The sequence below is a fragment of the Ursus arctos genome, unplaced genomic scaffold (assembly GCF_023065955.2).
Source record: "Ursus arctos isolate Adak ecotype North America unplaced genomic scaffold, UrsArc2.0 scaffold_5, whole genome shotgun sequence".
Lineage (NCBI taxonomy): Eukaryota > Metazoa > Chordata > Mammalia > Carnivora > Ursidae > Ursus > Ursus arctos.
Window position 1 is genome coordinate 17,204,564 of NW_026623067.1, and position 14,154 is coordinate 17,218,717.

Sequence of the window (14,154 nt, forward strand, 5' to 3'; positions counted from 1 at the left end):
AAGGAAAAACCAACCAGATTAATACAGAAAGTTTTGTTTTAGGACAAAGAAAAGAACTCAGAATATTATTTAGTATAGTAAAAGATTTACTATAACCTCTGAGCTATAAAGTCTTAAGTGATAACTCGAAATTTAAATTTTTATTTGTAATCTGTTAAAACTTGCTTTACAAAAACCTGTGGATATAGATTTTAAATGCCAAGAGACAGACAGTGACACAATCCATTAATAATCTGTCAAAAATGAATGGATATGTGGTAATTTGTGACTTCTGTGTAATCATCTGTAAAAAAATATATTGACCTTTTGTCTGGAATGTTCATATTCCAGGTTTTTTAACTTCTTTTCATTGGTGATGTCTTTTTTATTTTTTTTCTTTTTGTCCTTGGTTTGCTATTTATAATACTGACAAAAGTCATGAAGGACCTGTAATAATTGCATAATGGATATTTGCTTTCTGATTGTCCAGTAAAACTTTGATAATGAGGCAATTTTTCCTTATCTATAAAGAAAGAGCAGTAAAATACAAAATTTACATTTTCAATGGAAATAGTTATAAGAATACTATAACTTAAAAAAAAATCTCTTCACAGAAACAGTTCTGTTTAAAATGGTTTTAAATACTGGTGAAAAAAGTACTGATATTTTTCATCTACTGATCATCTTTTAACTTGTACAGTCAGCTGTTTTCTGTTACAAATTAGCTTTTCTTCTTTACTGGAAAATATGTTTTAAATCTGGGAATAGACCATAACATTATGTTTTTTATCAAGTGATGTCTGCTAATATCTTAGTTACAAAGTAGGATTTGGGGTCAAAGTGAGGCCATTTAGTCTTGATCATATTTTAAGAAATCATGCCAAAAATGATGTTGACTTTGTGTAATTCTTCAGTAATTTTCATAATATGTTTGGAAGACTATCACCTTTATTCCAGATACATTGAAATGCCCAGGTTTTCATATGGATTCTGTTTCCATGTTACTTAAACTGGTTATGTATACCAAATATATGACTGCAAAATAATCCAAAATTATTTGAGACCACACTATAGCCTTTAATTAATCTGACTCTTACTTAAATATTAGTTAAAATTTATTATGCAAACAAAAACTTGTCAAGAAATAATTAAAATCCAGAATATCATGATTGATGAAAAGACCTGGTTATCATAATTTTAAGATTAATTTAAGTGGTATTTAGATAGTATTTACCTGTTAAAAATCAGCCTGGGTATAATTAAGGTACAACTTTTAAGATATAACGTGGATATATCTAGGTGCCTTTACTTTGTCAGAAATCAAAGATTTTATTATTTTGGTTTAAAAGTAGTATATTTCCAGTGACAGTGGAAAGTAAACCAGTTTAATTCCCAATAACTGAGACAGGCAGAAGCAAAGGTCTCCCAGATCTTTATAGAAAGGTGAAACAAAGATATGTTCTGAATGTATGTTCATCTATCCTGATTTGACAGAAAAATGGTTTACTATGACATTGGGGTCTGGGAAAAGGAGGGTTTAAGCTGGGTGGGAGGATGGTGGGATTTGGGGGAAGTGTAAGAGGCACTCAGGAATCTTCCTAGAAATAAAAGGACTCCCTGGGGGTGGAGGTAGAGGGGTGGGGTTGGGGAGACTTGTTAGCTTTTATGTATTTCATGTTATTTTTAAGATGAATAAATGGGTCTGAATATAGTCACTACTTTTTTAAAGTCAGTCTTCTTTTTTTCTGAACATCCTGATCTTTCTAGCTCTTTCCATTCTTCTCTCTTACAGACCTTTATCTTTCAATCTCCCAGACAGGACAGGTAGACAAGGTATTGCTGACTTTGAGAAAACTGTACTTTAACAAAGGGAAAGCAAAATGATGTCAAAGGCAATTAATTATTTAGGCCAGACTCAAAAATTCTTTGTGTTAATGAACCCATGTAGTCCCTGTAGCCTATTTTTCATTCTAGTTTCTCCTTGTAGTTCCTTCATCTTTTATTAGACTTACTGTATTTTACTAGTGTTTCATTGATGTCATGTTTGTTCTGTTTTGTCTGCCTGCATTGTAAAAGGAAAGTTTAAATTTTGTTCTTTTTTTTAAACATCGTCATTTAACTGACAAATTACATTTGTAGAAACGACATTTTACTTTGTATATAAAAATGTAGAGTTTATTTCAAAAATCATATGGTAAAATTAATCTCAATTTAACTCTCACAGATAGGTTTTTTTCCCATCTTTCTAAATTAGGATTCTAACATAAAATTGCCTGCTGGGTTTTGGAAGCTGTGAATTTGAAAACCAAAAGCTGAAACTTTAGAGTTTTGCATACAAAGTGAGAAGCAATGAAGGCTTAGAATAGTGACTTAAATAGTACTTTTCCCCCCACATAATGGTTTTCAGTTTCAAAGTCTTAACAGAATTGCTTTTATGGTTTTGACTAACAAGGGCATATTAAAAGTGGCCAACAAAAAGTATAAGATAACAAATCTTCTAAAATTGAATTAAAAGTTTTAAAAATTGGAATTAAATATTTTGACCAAAATAAAATGGATTTCCAGGGTAGCAACCTTCTGACATCCAAATACCGTAATAAGTAAGACTCAGTAAAATATTGTTAACCTTGGACATTTTTATAAAGCATATTGCCTCATATTGAAAATGTTTTTAATAGACTCCTAGCTTTATAAAACTAAATTTTCCCTGGCATTTCCTATGCCTTTTTTTTCACACCCTAAGTTAATTTTGTAAATTATTTTTTTAAAAATTTCAATCTAAATGGTGATGAACAGCTTTCTTTTGTACAAAGCTGTACCAAAATGAAAAATGAAAATGCTTATAGGCCTCCATTCAAAAATTTCAAAGTGAAAACCCTTTATTGAGTCCCAAAGAGGAAAAAAAAGTCTGTAAATTCAACAAGTTGAATTACCCACTTTACTAATTAGAAAAATGCCTCTGAGGGGCGCCTGGGTGGCACAGCGGTTAAGCGTCTGCCTTCGGCTCAGGGCGTGATCCCGGCGTTATGGGATCGAGCCCCACATCAGGCTCCTCCGCTATGAGCCTGCTTCTTCCTCTCCCACTCCCCCTGCTTGTGTTCCCTCTCTCGCTAGCTGTCTCTATCTCTGTCAAATAAATAAATATCTTTAAAAAAAAAAAAGAAAGAAAGAAAAATGCCTCTGAGAATTTGGCATTGCTTTTTAGCCACTAAAGTATTACTTTCTGGGTATGTTTGAGAAGCGGCAACATACAGGTGGCTTTTTAATTTCTTGTCCCAAGATGGTGGGCTCTGTCATGAAGCTGGGAGTACCACTTACGGTCCTTAGATCTGTATTACTTTATCCCTGGAATAGAAAATACGTAATTGTTTCCTTTATTCCGATGATCCAAATCACCTCCAGTTTCTCTGTTCTAGTATTTAATTTCTGTTAAATTGTCATTTTCTAGCAAAGAACCACTTGGGTCTTTAACTTCCATCACTAGAATTAGTAATTAGCGTTCTTCTTCTTTTTTTAAACCAAATATCTATTTTCAAAGAGCAGAGAATAAGAAAAGTGGCCCTAATACAATGATGCTGGGAAGTCAGCTTGTGAATTGGTTCTGCTTCTTACCTTGACATGCAGTTTACTCTGTTCTACAAAATTATGGTGAGGACCCCTGAGTTCAGTTGTAATGGTTGGAATTAGTCACATTAAATCCATGAATTGGGCATTAGTCTGCTGTATTACACAGGCAAATGCTATGCTAGAAATTAAAACTATAACTGAAGATTATATTAAATGGATTATATAATCTGGAAGGTTTTTACATTTTTAAATATTCTGATTTTGATAAAATTTTTTTATAAAATGTTGTAGTTCTTACTCACCAGAGGGTTGTCATTAGCATTTCTAACCTGTTTGTTTATAATTGGAATATTAAAGCACTGCCTTTAAAGCAAGGAGCAAGCCTATTACAGATTCCCAGATTAAAAGTTATTCTCCCTTACATTAAGAAATTAAAATACTGAATTTTCTGTTTTGCTCAAAACATGCATTCAAAAGCTGCCATTATTTTGTTAATGATTTTGAGTCTGAAACCATTTAATACTGTGTTTATTAATGTTGATGTTCTTTCACTTTGCTGTTAGGTCAAAATTATGAATGTGCATATAGCAACTTCCAGCAGGAAGGGTGGGTAAAGGTTTTAGTATGTACAAATTATTCCCACTACCATCTTACTCTGTATTTCAAGCTTGAAAAAATATTTTAAGATGGTAGGATAGTATTTTATGTCTTAGATGAAATAAATATCTAGATTGTTTCCTTTTCCCTTGAAGAAAGTTAATTGCTTATTGCATGAGGAAAAGGGAGCCTTCCGATTCTTTGAAATATATTTTAGTAATGCTGCTTTTTCACTTTTGCTTGCACATATTTTGTTTATTTTTGGGTCTGGCAATTTAAAAACAAAATCAAAACCAAATCATATCCATCCATTACTATCTTCGTGATTCAAGTGCTTGAAATTTCCGAGAGTATGTCTGTATAAGTCTTCTATCTGTTTGGCCTCATTTTGGTATACTTGCAGACTTCATTTTGTTTTCTTTCTCTTAATTCTGTTGATTTATTTAACCTCATGGGAGAGAAAACATGACCATTCTTTTATATACTGTACTTCATTCTTTCATCCAATTCATACTCTTAACTGCTTTGGATCCATATATTTATTTTTGTTAGTGGAGTTGCTGCAGTTTACCTGCCATGGTGATGCTCGAGTGTAACAACACAGATGGAAACAAGTTATTTCTCCAGTAGGGTTTCATTTTGATTTCTGCTTTGCGTCAGCTGTGTAATCTTAAATCGCTAAGAGCTATGATGTACTGTCAGAAGTATCTTAATTTTACATTTTAAATTTTACATACGACTAACAAGTCAGGTAAGCTTAATTTCTGTAAATTATAGTGTTCAAAAAAAAAAAGAATTAGTAAAAGTTATCTTGTTGCTTTGACTGTATCTTACTGGAAAAAAAAATCTTAACGAAGTTGAAAATTATTTTATACCCCTCTGTTGGCAAACTGATCTCCTAATGGCAAATCACCTCTTTTACATTTTATTCTTTCATAAAAATGTTTCAGACTTCACTTTCATGGAAGTCTGAAAATGAAATTTGTCTTATAGCAGTTCTGGTGTTGACTACCTGGGAAGTCTTTTATTTTTAAGCCTAAGTTTTTATATATAGATAGCTCATTTAAGCATCTACTTATTGCTCAGCCTTTCTTTTTATATTTTTTTTATATTTTATATTCTGCAAAATCTGATTTCTTAAAATGTTAGTTTAATTAAAAATTGAAGTACACATCACAACTTTTTTATTTCCTACCATTTAAATTCCTGACATACTACACAAAAGTATTGAACATGCTTGAGAAATAATTTGATTCTCTTAATTCATTTGCGTGTTCTGAATAGTTGCCATCCTTTGCATGTCTATGGCTTGCTGCTTATGTTTAGAGGAATTGTAGTTTGTTGTACTTAGAAACTTATTTTGGTTTTACATAATAAGAACTTGGCACATATATGCTATTTAAATCAATTGCTATATTGACTTTATGTATTCTCATTAGCAGCCAACAGTCGACACCATCTTTGGTCTTGACAAAGAAACGACTTAATCTAAAGAAATTTAACAGGATGCATTTTTATTCTCATTTTCTTTGCTCAAGTTCAGTTTAGCTGTTCATGGTACAAGGGTATTATGGAAAGAAGGCTTCTTGATAATGACATTTAATTCAATGCTAAAAAAATTATTTTTTACTATTTATAAAAGTAAAATCATAGCATCCAGTAAAACATACACACACATCTACCTTCTCTCTCTCTCTCTTTCTCAATAATAAAAATCCTCTAGTAATTCATGCCTTTTAAAATACTTGTATTCACATATCTTATCAATACTTTTTATAGTCTGCTCATCATTTGTACCCTGTATAGACTCATCCAAGTAAAAATAGTGGCAAATTGATTTTTTAATTAGAAAAATTACAAAATTCTTCTACCTGGAAAACTGATACCAGCTCCAGGATGTCTATAATTTTGTAAAATAATTTTTGTTGCTTGGCCAACAACATACTTTTGGGTAAAAGGAAGAGAGCCTTGACAAGATGGTAAAGCTCTTTGAACTGGATCCTTCTTTGATCCTAAGCCATTCTAAATTTTGGTAGCTAGATGTTGAACTTGAAATAATCAGGTTAAGGACCCTTTTGAATATGATTCATGCTACCCTAAACAGTATTTTTTCCTATCTCCAACATCTTTGGGGGGTATAAAAGTAACTACATTGCTTCAGGTAGGTATAAATGTAGGGGTCAATCAGAAACAACTTACTTCCATTCAATTATAAAAATTAAATACTCCAGCCCTGTTCATTCTTTAATTGGTTATGGAGTGTTTCATTTATATCATTGCCTGTGTGGACCATATCTATTATTAATACTATTTTACTATTATTTCCAATTCTGACTTGATAATCCGTGGCTTTTACTTCATTGCTTAACAATGTTTGTATCCTTTATTCAGCAAATAGTTTACACTGGCCTATTTTGTATCAGTCCAAGATTTTTCTCAGGTAACAGCTTTATTATTATTATTATTTTAATTAACAAAAGAGGTAGGATTACATAAGAGAAAAAAACCTAAAATTTCAAAAAGGGACATTAAAACTAGTAATTCTAATTACACAGACATTGCCTCATATATGTGATCTAAGCAAAGTGGAAGATTTGTTTTTGTTACCTAATTGTCTGCTTTTGTCAAGATGATGTATGCCACTGAATTCAGATGTGTTTGTTGGCTTTATTATATCACCTGAATAAAAATTGATGAAATCTAAATCTAACTTAAACCATAAAAGCATGAAGACTGTTGTAGCTATTTGAGACAGATGATAAATATGCATTTTTCTTTTATATTTGGTCATATTTTCTTTCAAAATTATTTCACAAATTATAAATTTCCCTATTAAGATGAAAGTGAAATATTGTACACTAATGCTACTAGAAGTTTTAAAATTCATTTATTTAATATAAAATAAATAGTACCTTTTGCATTTATGCTGTTCTTTCTCCAAATTTGTATATTGTAAGCTGAACATATGTTGTTGGATCTACTTTATGTGACAAAGTATTTTTAATCATTATATTTTTTCTAACGCGTCAAAGGTTGGAAAGATCCTTTTGTTACAGTTTCATTTTTAGGCAGAACATCTTCTCTTTGGACTGAGGCTTTATTTTAAAAGCCTGATTTTTTTTTTTTCCCGAGTGTTTTAGAATTCCCTAGAAAAGTTTAGAAGAGCCTCCACAATTCAAATAATTTTTTAAAAAATTTGTTGTTTTGAAGTGTTTTAAGGGTTTGGCCCTAAGTAAAGAAACTAAATAAGTATGATCTGTTACTTTCAGTTTTTATTTCATAGCATATTTTGATAATAAATGCTGTTTCAAAAGCAAAAAAACCAAATCTATCATGATTGTTGCAAGAGATGTTTAAAAAGGAAACTAATATAAAATATGCTTTGTGCTTGTATCATAAGTCAGTAAGTCAGGATGTAGGTGAAGGTCTAGTTTTTGTCATTTGCATATTGGATGTGATCTCTAAGTAGTACAGGCTGATTTGTATCTAAATTTTTCTGTTCTTATCATTGCATGTATTCACTGTATTTTTTAACGTGTCAACTGTTTTCTCTTTATAGATTAGAATTTCAAAGTAACCATCCCATACCAATTCAAACTACCATCTGGTCTCTAAGCTTGTTATATGAAAATCTTCTATCATTGTCCTCCATTTTTAGTGTTTTTTGATGAGCTACACCTGAGTTGTACATTTTCTTTTTCTTTTATTTGCCTCTGTATACAGGCTGGCTTAGCGGGAGCTCCAGCCCGTGCTGTCTCAGCTGTAAAGAATATGAATCTTCCTGAGATCCCAAGAAATATTAACATTGGTGACATCAGTATAAAAGTGCCAAACCTGCCCTCTTTTAAATAAAAAATTAAAAAGGCCACTCCCAGGTAAAATCCAGGGGGAAAAGTCATCTAAGTTTACCATGCAGTTGTTTACCAAAAATAGAGGAGGAGAGTCTTAACTTTTGCTCTTGGATTTAAGTCAAGGTACTGTATAAAAGTTGTGTAAAATCGGTATGGAAGTTCAATGTTGCTTTTCTTGCTCAGTGATTTTGAAGAAATTGAGTAGTTCCAGTGTGATATTTCTCTTTCTTTTCTAAACTGCATTCCTGTGCCCACCTAAGGCATGCCTCTATGTATTGGCTACTACAGTATTTCAAAAAGTGTTTGAGACATTTCTTTAAATTATGTACAATCCAAAATGTTGGTGTTTTGTATGGATCACAAGTGCAGCATTCCATAATTCTTTCTGTTATTTGTCACAATTGTTATTTAAAGAACCAAGTATGTATTGCATGAAAACATTATGACCTTTTCCTCTTAGTTTAAATAAACTCCAAGGTAACTGGACTTCTAAAGCACCTTTCTGTTTGCCTGATATCTACTTTAGCAATAATTTTTTTACGACCCTCTGACTCAACAAAGTAAATAAAAGTATATTTTATCACTGTTAAACAGCTGTTGGTATTGATTTATTTAATTCATACTGATGTTTTTAATATCCAAAAACTCACTAAATTATTCTAAAACTCAGTTATTTCACAAGTCAAGAGGAGTGTATCGGGTAGTATGTTGTGTACAGATGTGTGGTTGGAAATGACAAATCTTTTTCTAAAATCCATATTGAGAAATTACAAAACCTACTTTATACAGATAGGTGTAAGTTTTTCATCTGCTTTCTGCTCAGATGATGAAAAATAATTTTGGCAAATACCTAGTTGCTTTTGAACACAAAACCCTGTGGGGCTCCACCTGACTGTTCCATTCCAAAGTCAAAGCTGAAGTGTTTAATTAAGTTTTAACAGTCTCCTATTCTGATTTCCCATTATTGGCCCACATTTTCTTATTTGGTCTTATCTTCTGAACCATGAATGGGGTTCCTCTTCCAGTTAGACCAAGGTGGGTATTTTGTTGTTGTTGTTGTTGTTTTACAGTTCAAGTCCTCCCCGAATGTTCTCTTTGACACATTTCCTTAGATTTGTGGTATGTATGAATTTTACCCCATGGGCCCTGGAATGTAAGAGAAGTCACTTTATTTTTTCTAAATAATATTTATCTAAGTCTGAGCTTCCTTCTATTGAGGCCATAGAAATTCAGTCTGTGATTATTAGGATTTCGGTCAGTTCAGAGATGTGTAAAAGCTCTGCAAAGCAGAACATTCAGGGTAGTCCCTGGTCTTTGGTCATTTGACAAATGTTTTTTAGATGCCTACTGTGCCAGCTCTCGTGGAGCTATAAACAGTACCAGAGAGTGCCTGGCAGTATTTCCCCCTTTTTCTTTTCCCTTTGTTTTGGGGGGGAAATTGTGAGAAGTTTAAGTTTGGGTTTGATTAGGATTCCCCAAAATTAGGGAAATTTTTGGGCCAATTATTAGTTTTACCTCAAGAAATAATCAAAAGGATTTCATCTCCCATTATATTCTAGTAAGAAAAAGAAAACTGCACATGTCAAAAATAGGCAAGTCATGGAAAGCTGTATCTCAGTAGCCAAGGCATACGTAGAGATGCTTAATTTCACGAGTAGTCAGAGAATGCAAGTTAAAAGGAGAATTAGATTTTATTTTCACTCGTCATATGAGCAAAAATTAGAACAGGTGACAACATCCAATGCTGAAGATGATGTGAAGAATGAGAACAGTCAGATGTTGCTGGTGGAAATGTAATGTATTGTTAACATTTTTTGAAAGCATATGCCAAGCTTTGTGAAAAAATTTTTTTCAAAGATTTATTTATTTATTTTTGAGGGAGAGAGAGCACATGAGCATGGGGAAGGGGCCAGAGAGGAAGGGAGAGGAAGAGGGAAAGAATCCCAAGCATATTCCACGCTGAGCGTGGACCCCAATGTGGGGCTCGATCTCACGACCCACGAGATCATGACCTGAGCCGAAAGCAAGAGTTGGATGCTCAACCAACTGAGCCACCTACGCTCCCCAACTTTGTGAAAATTGTTTAAAGTGTACATTTCACACACACCCATGACCCACTCTCAGGACTCTGTTCATATAGAATCTTATGGAACTATCAAAATGAGAAATAGCTGTGACATTGCTACAAATTGATTCCTAGAATAGACTGTTAAGTGCAAAAAGCAATTAAGAAAAACATTTATATATGGTATTATTTTAGTAGTCGAGATTCTCCAGAGAAATAGAGTCAGTAGGATGACGGTGTATTCACTGATTTTCCTCAATAAACCAGTCATAAGTTGAGAATATCCTAAGTCAAAAATGCATTTAATAAACCTAACCTACTGAACATCAAAACTTAGCCGACCCTATCTTAAACATGCTCAGCATGTTTGCGTGAGTTTACAGTTGGGCAAAATTAGCTCAACAAAGCTAATTTTATAATAAAGTGTTGAATGTCTCATGTAGTTTATCGAATACTGAGTGTGAAAGACAGAATGGTTATATGGGTAGAATGGTCCTAAATGTATTGGTTGTTTTACGTTCGTGCTTGCATGGCTGACTGGGAGCTGGGGCTTGCTGCTGCCTAGAATCACAAGACAGTATTGTACTGCATATCGCTAGCCAGGGGAAAGATAAACGTTCAAAATTTGAAGTGCAGTTTCTACTGAGTGCATATTGCTTTTGCACCATCATAAAGTTGAAAATTTGTAAGTCGTGTCATTATAAGTTGGAGACTTTTGTATAATAAGATTAACATCATTTAAATCAATAGGCTGAGTAAAGCAGATTGTTCTTCCTCATGTGGGTGGGCCTCGTCCAGTCAGTTGAAGGCCTGAATAGAATAAAAGGGCTGATTCACATCCAAATAAGAGATTTCCTTCTACCTAACTGTCTTCAAATTGGAATATCAGCTTTTCCCTGCCTTCAGAAAAACTGACTCCTCAGCTTATCCTGGGTCTCAGACCTGCCAACCTTTAGATCGGAATCGATCTGGGCTCTCCTGGTTCTCAGGCCCTCGGACTTGGATTGGAACTCCATCTTCGGCTCTCTTAAATCTCAGATTGCTGACTCACTCTGAGGATCTTGGGGCTTGTCAGCCTTTGTAATCATGTAGGCCAATTGCTTTTAATAAATCTCTTTAAATAAAATCATGATGTTGGTGATATTTTTAAAATAACATAAGAGATTTATTATAAGAGTCAGTTCGAGTCTGAAGGCAGAAAAAGCCAGTGTCCCAGTTTGAAGACAGGCAGGAGGAACTCTCTCCTACTTGGCTGAGGGTCAGCCTTTTTATTTGTTTCACATCTTTGACTGATTGGGTGAGGCCCACCCACATTGGCGAGCGCTATCTGCTTCACTCAGTATACTGACTTGAATGCTAATTTTATCCAAAAATCCTCACAGAAGCACCCGCGATGTTTAAGCAAATATCTGGGCACCCCTGTGGCCCAGTCAAGTTGATGCATAAAATTAACCATCACAATAGGCTACCAATTATCTAAGAAAAAGAATAAGTGTGTGTGTGTATGTAGTGTATGCATGTATTGTTTATATTTTTAAGTGGAAGGATACACTATATTTAAAAAAATATCATCTATAGTGAGTGGGAGGAAACAGGGCAGAAATTGGGGGATAGAAACTAGACTTCTCAGAAGGTTCTAGGGTGCATCCTTTAGGGCTGAAGCACTCATTCCGTCAGCTGCTGGCAGAGTTGGTGGCTGAGCACACTTAGAATATCCACCCGCTGAAGAGAGTTCATTCACCTAAGTCCTGACTCTTCTCCAGAGACATCCTACATCCAGATTGTAAAAGCCCAGCCCCCATGCCTAAGGCAGGACAACTCTGCAAGGCCATCTCAGCTCCAGTGCTACCCGTGAGATCAGCGGAAGCCTCTGTCGTGACTGCATTGCTACTTACCTCTTTTTGTCTGCCTCATCGTACTTCCTGCAGACACTCACAGGTTTGATCCTGATGGCATACCACAGCGGATGTCTTGCATGCAAATCTCCATCTCAGTCTGTTTTTTCAGGGAAGCCCGTCTAAGGCAGCAATAGCCAAGAATGGTCTCAGGAAGCAGATTCTAGAATGAGGTTTTGGAGCTGGGTCACCCACTGGCAGGCTGGCGATGGAGGATCCTGTTACCGGTGGCACATGGAGCATGGATCACCACCGGCAGGCCATAGCAATCGTTGAAGCTTTCACTCGTGCTTAACTGGAATGGGATACTGGGAATGCTCCGGTAGGGACAATGTCTCGGGCCTCAGAGAAGTTCAAGAGAAGTAGTAATTACAAAGAGTATGAAATTGGATGTTGGTTGTGGGGTCAGTCAACGCATTCGAGAAATGCTGAGGGTGATTAATCACCAATTAAAGGCTGTGTATGGAAAGCCAGAGGGCCTCCTTGACAGCGTATAGAGACTCTCATCTCATGCAGCTGGAGGATGGAAAATGCTGAGGGTCAGGGCCAGGACTTTAAGATGGACAGAGCTCAAGAGAAGATTGGATTCCAGCACCGTCCTATCTGCTAAGCCAAGGTCAGAGACCTTGGAAAGAAGTAGGACCGAAACTTGGGATGAGGACATCTGGGTTGATACATCCGAAAATCTTGGATATTGGACCTGCGGAAGTAGCCCACTTCTTCCTGGTAAGCTACCACTTGCTGCCTTCCTCTCCCTTGCTTGAAGAGGAGCGTTAACTTGTGCCTCGCAGGATAACACGTACCCTCCTCAGGATTGCCTCACATGCTCTGACACTAAGCCAAAAACTAGGGTGAAGAAGACCCAGCACAAGGCTCAGTCAGGTGTTGGGCCTGCCAACATTGCCATAGAACCTTGCCCAAATAAACTCAGAGGAGCCGAGAGAGAGTACATATGAGCCTGGATCTTGAGGAGTCTGGGTTGAGGGGGAAGGAACATAAAGTTGGATGAGAGAGAGTTTATTTATATGTAAGCACTTTCCAATGATGAAAGATTTAGCTCTGACAGAGACCCAGGGAGACAGTGCCGATACAGCTAGGGTAGTTCTTGGAAACTTGGAGAAAGCCTTAGCCACTCAGCTTGCCCGGCTAAGTATCACAGAACTTCCAAGACAGACAGGGGAAGAAGGGATCAAGAAGCTCGGAGAAGTGTGTGCATTAGACTGAATATACTGTATAATGTAAGACAACACAGAGGTTCCTCCATGTACCAAAGCAATACAGAATGTTCTGTTTAAAGGAACGCCATCATTTAGAAGCTCAGTACAGGCTGTCTTCTGAAGGTCAGGGCTGACGGTAGGAAATACTGTTACAGAGTTGAGCCCTGATAACAATGAGGATGATGAGATCCTGCAATAATAGATTCTAGGCTGTGGCACTTAACTGTCAGGACCAATGTGGGTAGATTATCTTAATGAACTACAAGGTCAGAGTGGCTGGCAGCCAAAGGTCCTGATTTGCAGAGAGCAGATCTGCCTCTGCTTCAGTAGGTACAAGATGGTCAGCTCATAAGGGCATTGGGCAATCTGTATAGCCAAAAATAAAAAATGGATGATCAGGAGGCCGAGAGCACCCACCACAATAAAAAGCCATGAACTCTTATCCAGATTCTGATCCTGAGCCGGTTCTCAGACCCAGAGCTCACTCACTGACAGAAATACCAAATCTCCAGGAGGGAAGACCTTGCTTACCATGGCACGTGCCTATGGTATGCTTCCCTAAAGGGACTTAGTGGTAACCATACACTGGGAAATGGAAAATACCCAATATTCTGAGTAGTATTGGGCCCAGTTTCCAAGGTGACGGTGATAACTAGAGATCAGCCATCACGCATCCTTGCCCCCTTTACAGTGGGGTCATATTGGGGCTAGGTAATAAATTCAGTCCTAGACCAGGTCTAGCTCCTAGTTCACTGGGTTCAAAAATCCACCTAGCAGTGATTTTACTCATCCCTGAATATATCTAACTGGCATTGACACAGTGTTTGGGGAAAAAGTACTCCTAGTGGCTCCTTAGTCTGCGGAGTAAGAGCTACTGTAGAAAGGAAGACCAAGTGGAAGCTTCGAAATTGCCTCCATAGTAAATAAATTGCAGTATTACATCTTGGGTAGAAGAGAAAGATTAAGAAGAGAAAGACCTAAAT

General features: G+C 35.8%; 1 protein-coding gene across 10 annotated transcripts in view; it reads left to right on the forward strand.

Annotated features, from left to right (window-relative positions):
* AP3S1 (adaptor related protein complex 3 subunit sigma 1) overlaps nucleotides 1–14,154 on the forward strand; it is a 136,223-nt gene that overhangs the window by 60,592 nt on the left and 61,477 nt on the right. For 2 of the 10 annotated variants that reach the window (XM_026507791.4, XM_057307297.1), the window contains one exon: nucleotides 7,867–8,585. The exons of the other annotated variants lie outside the window; for them this stretch is intronic. In XM_026507791.4, the coding sequence (XP_026363576.1) occupies nucleotides 7,867–7,995 (129 nt within the window). In that variant the 3' untranslated portion in view covers nucleotides 7,996–8,585. Of the gene's footprint in view, nucleotides 1–7,866; nucleotides 8,586–14,154 lie in introns of those variants that run through there. 10 annotated transcript variants of the gene reach the window in all.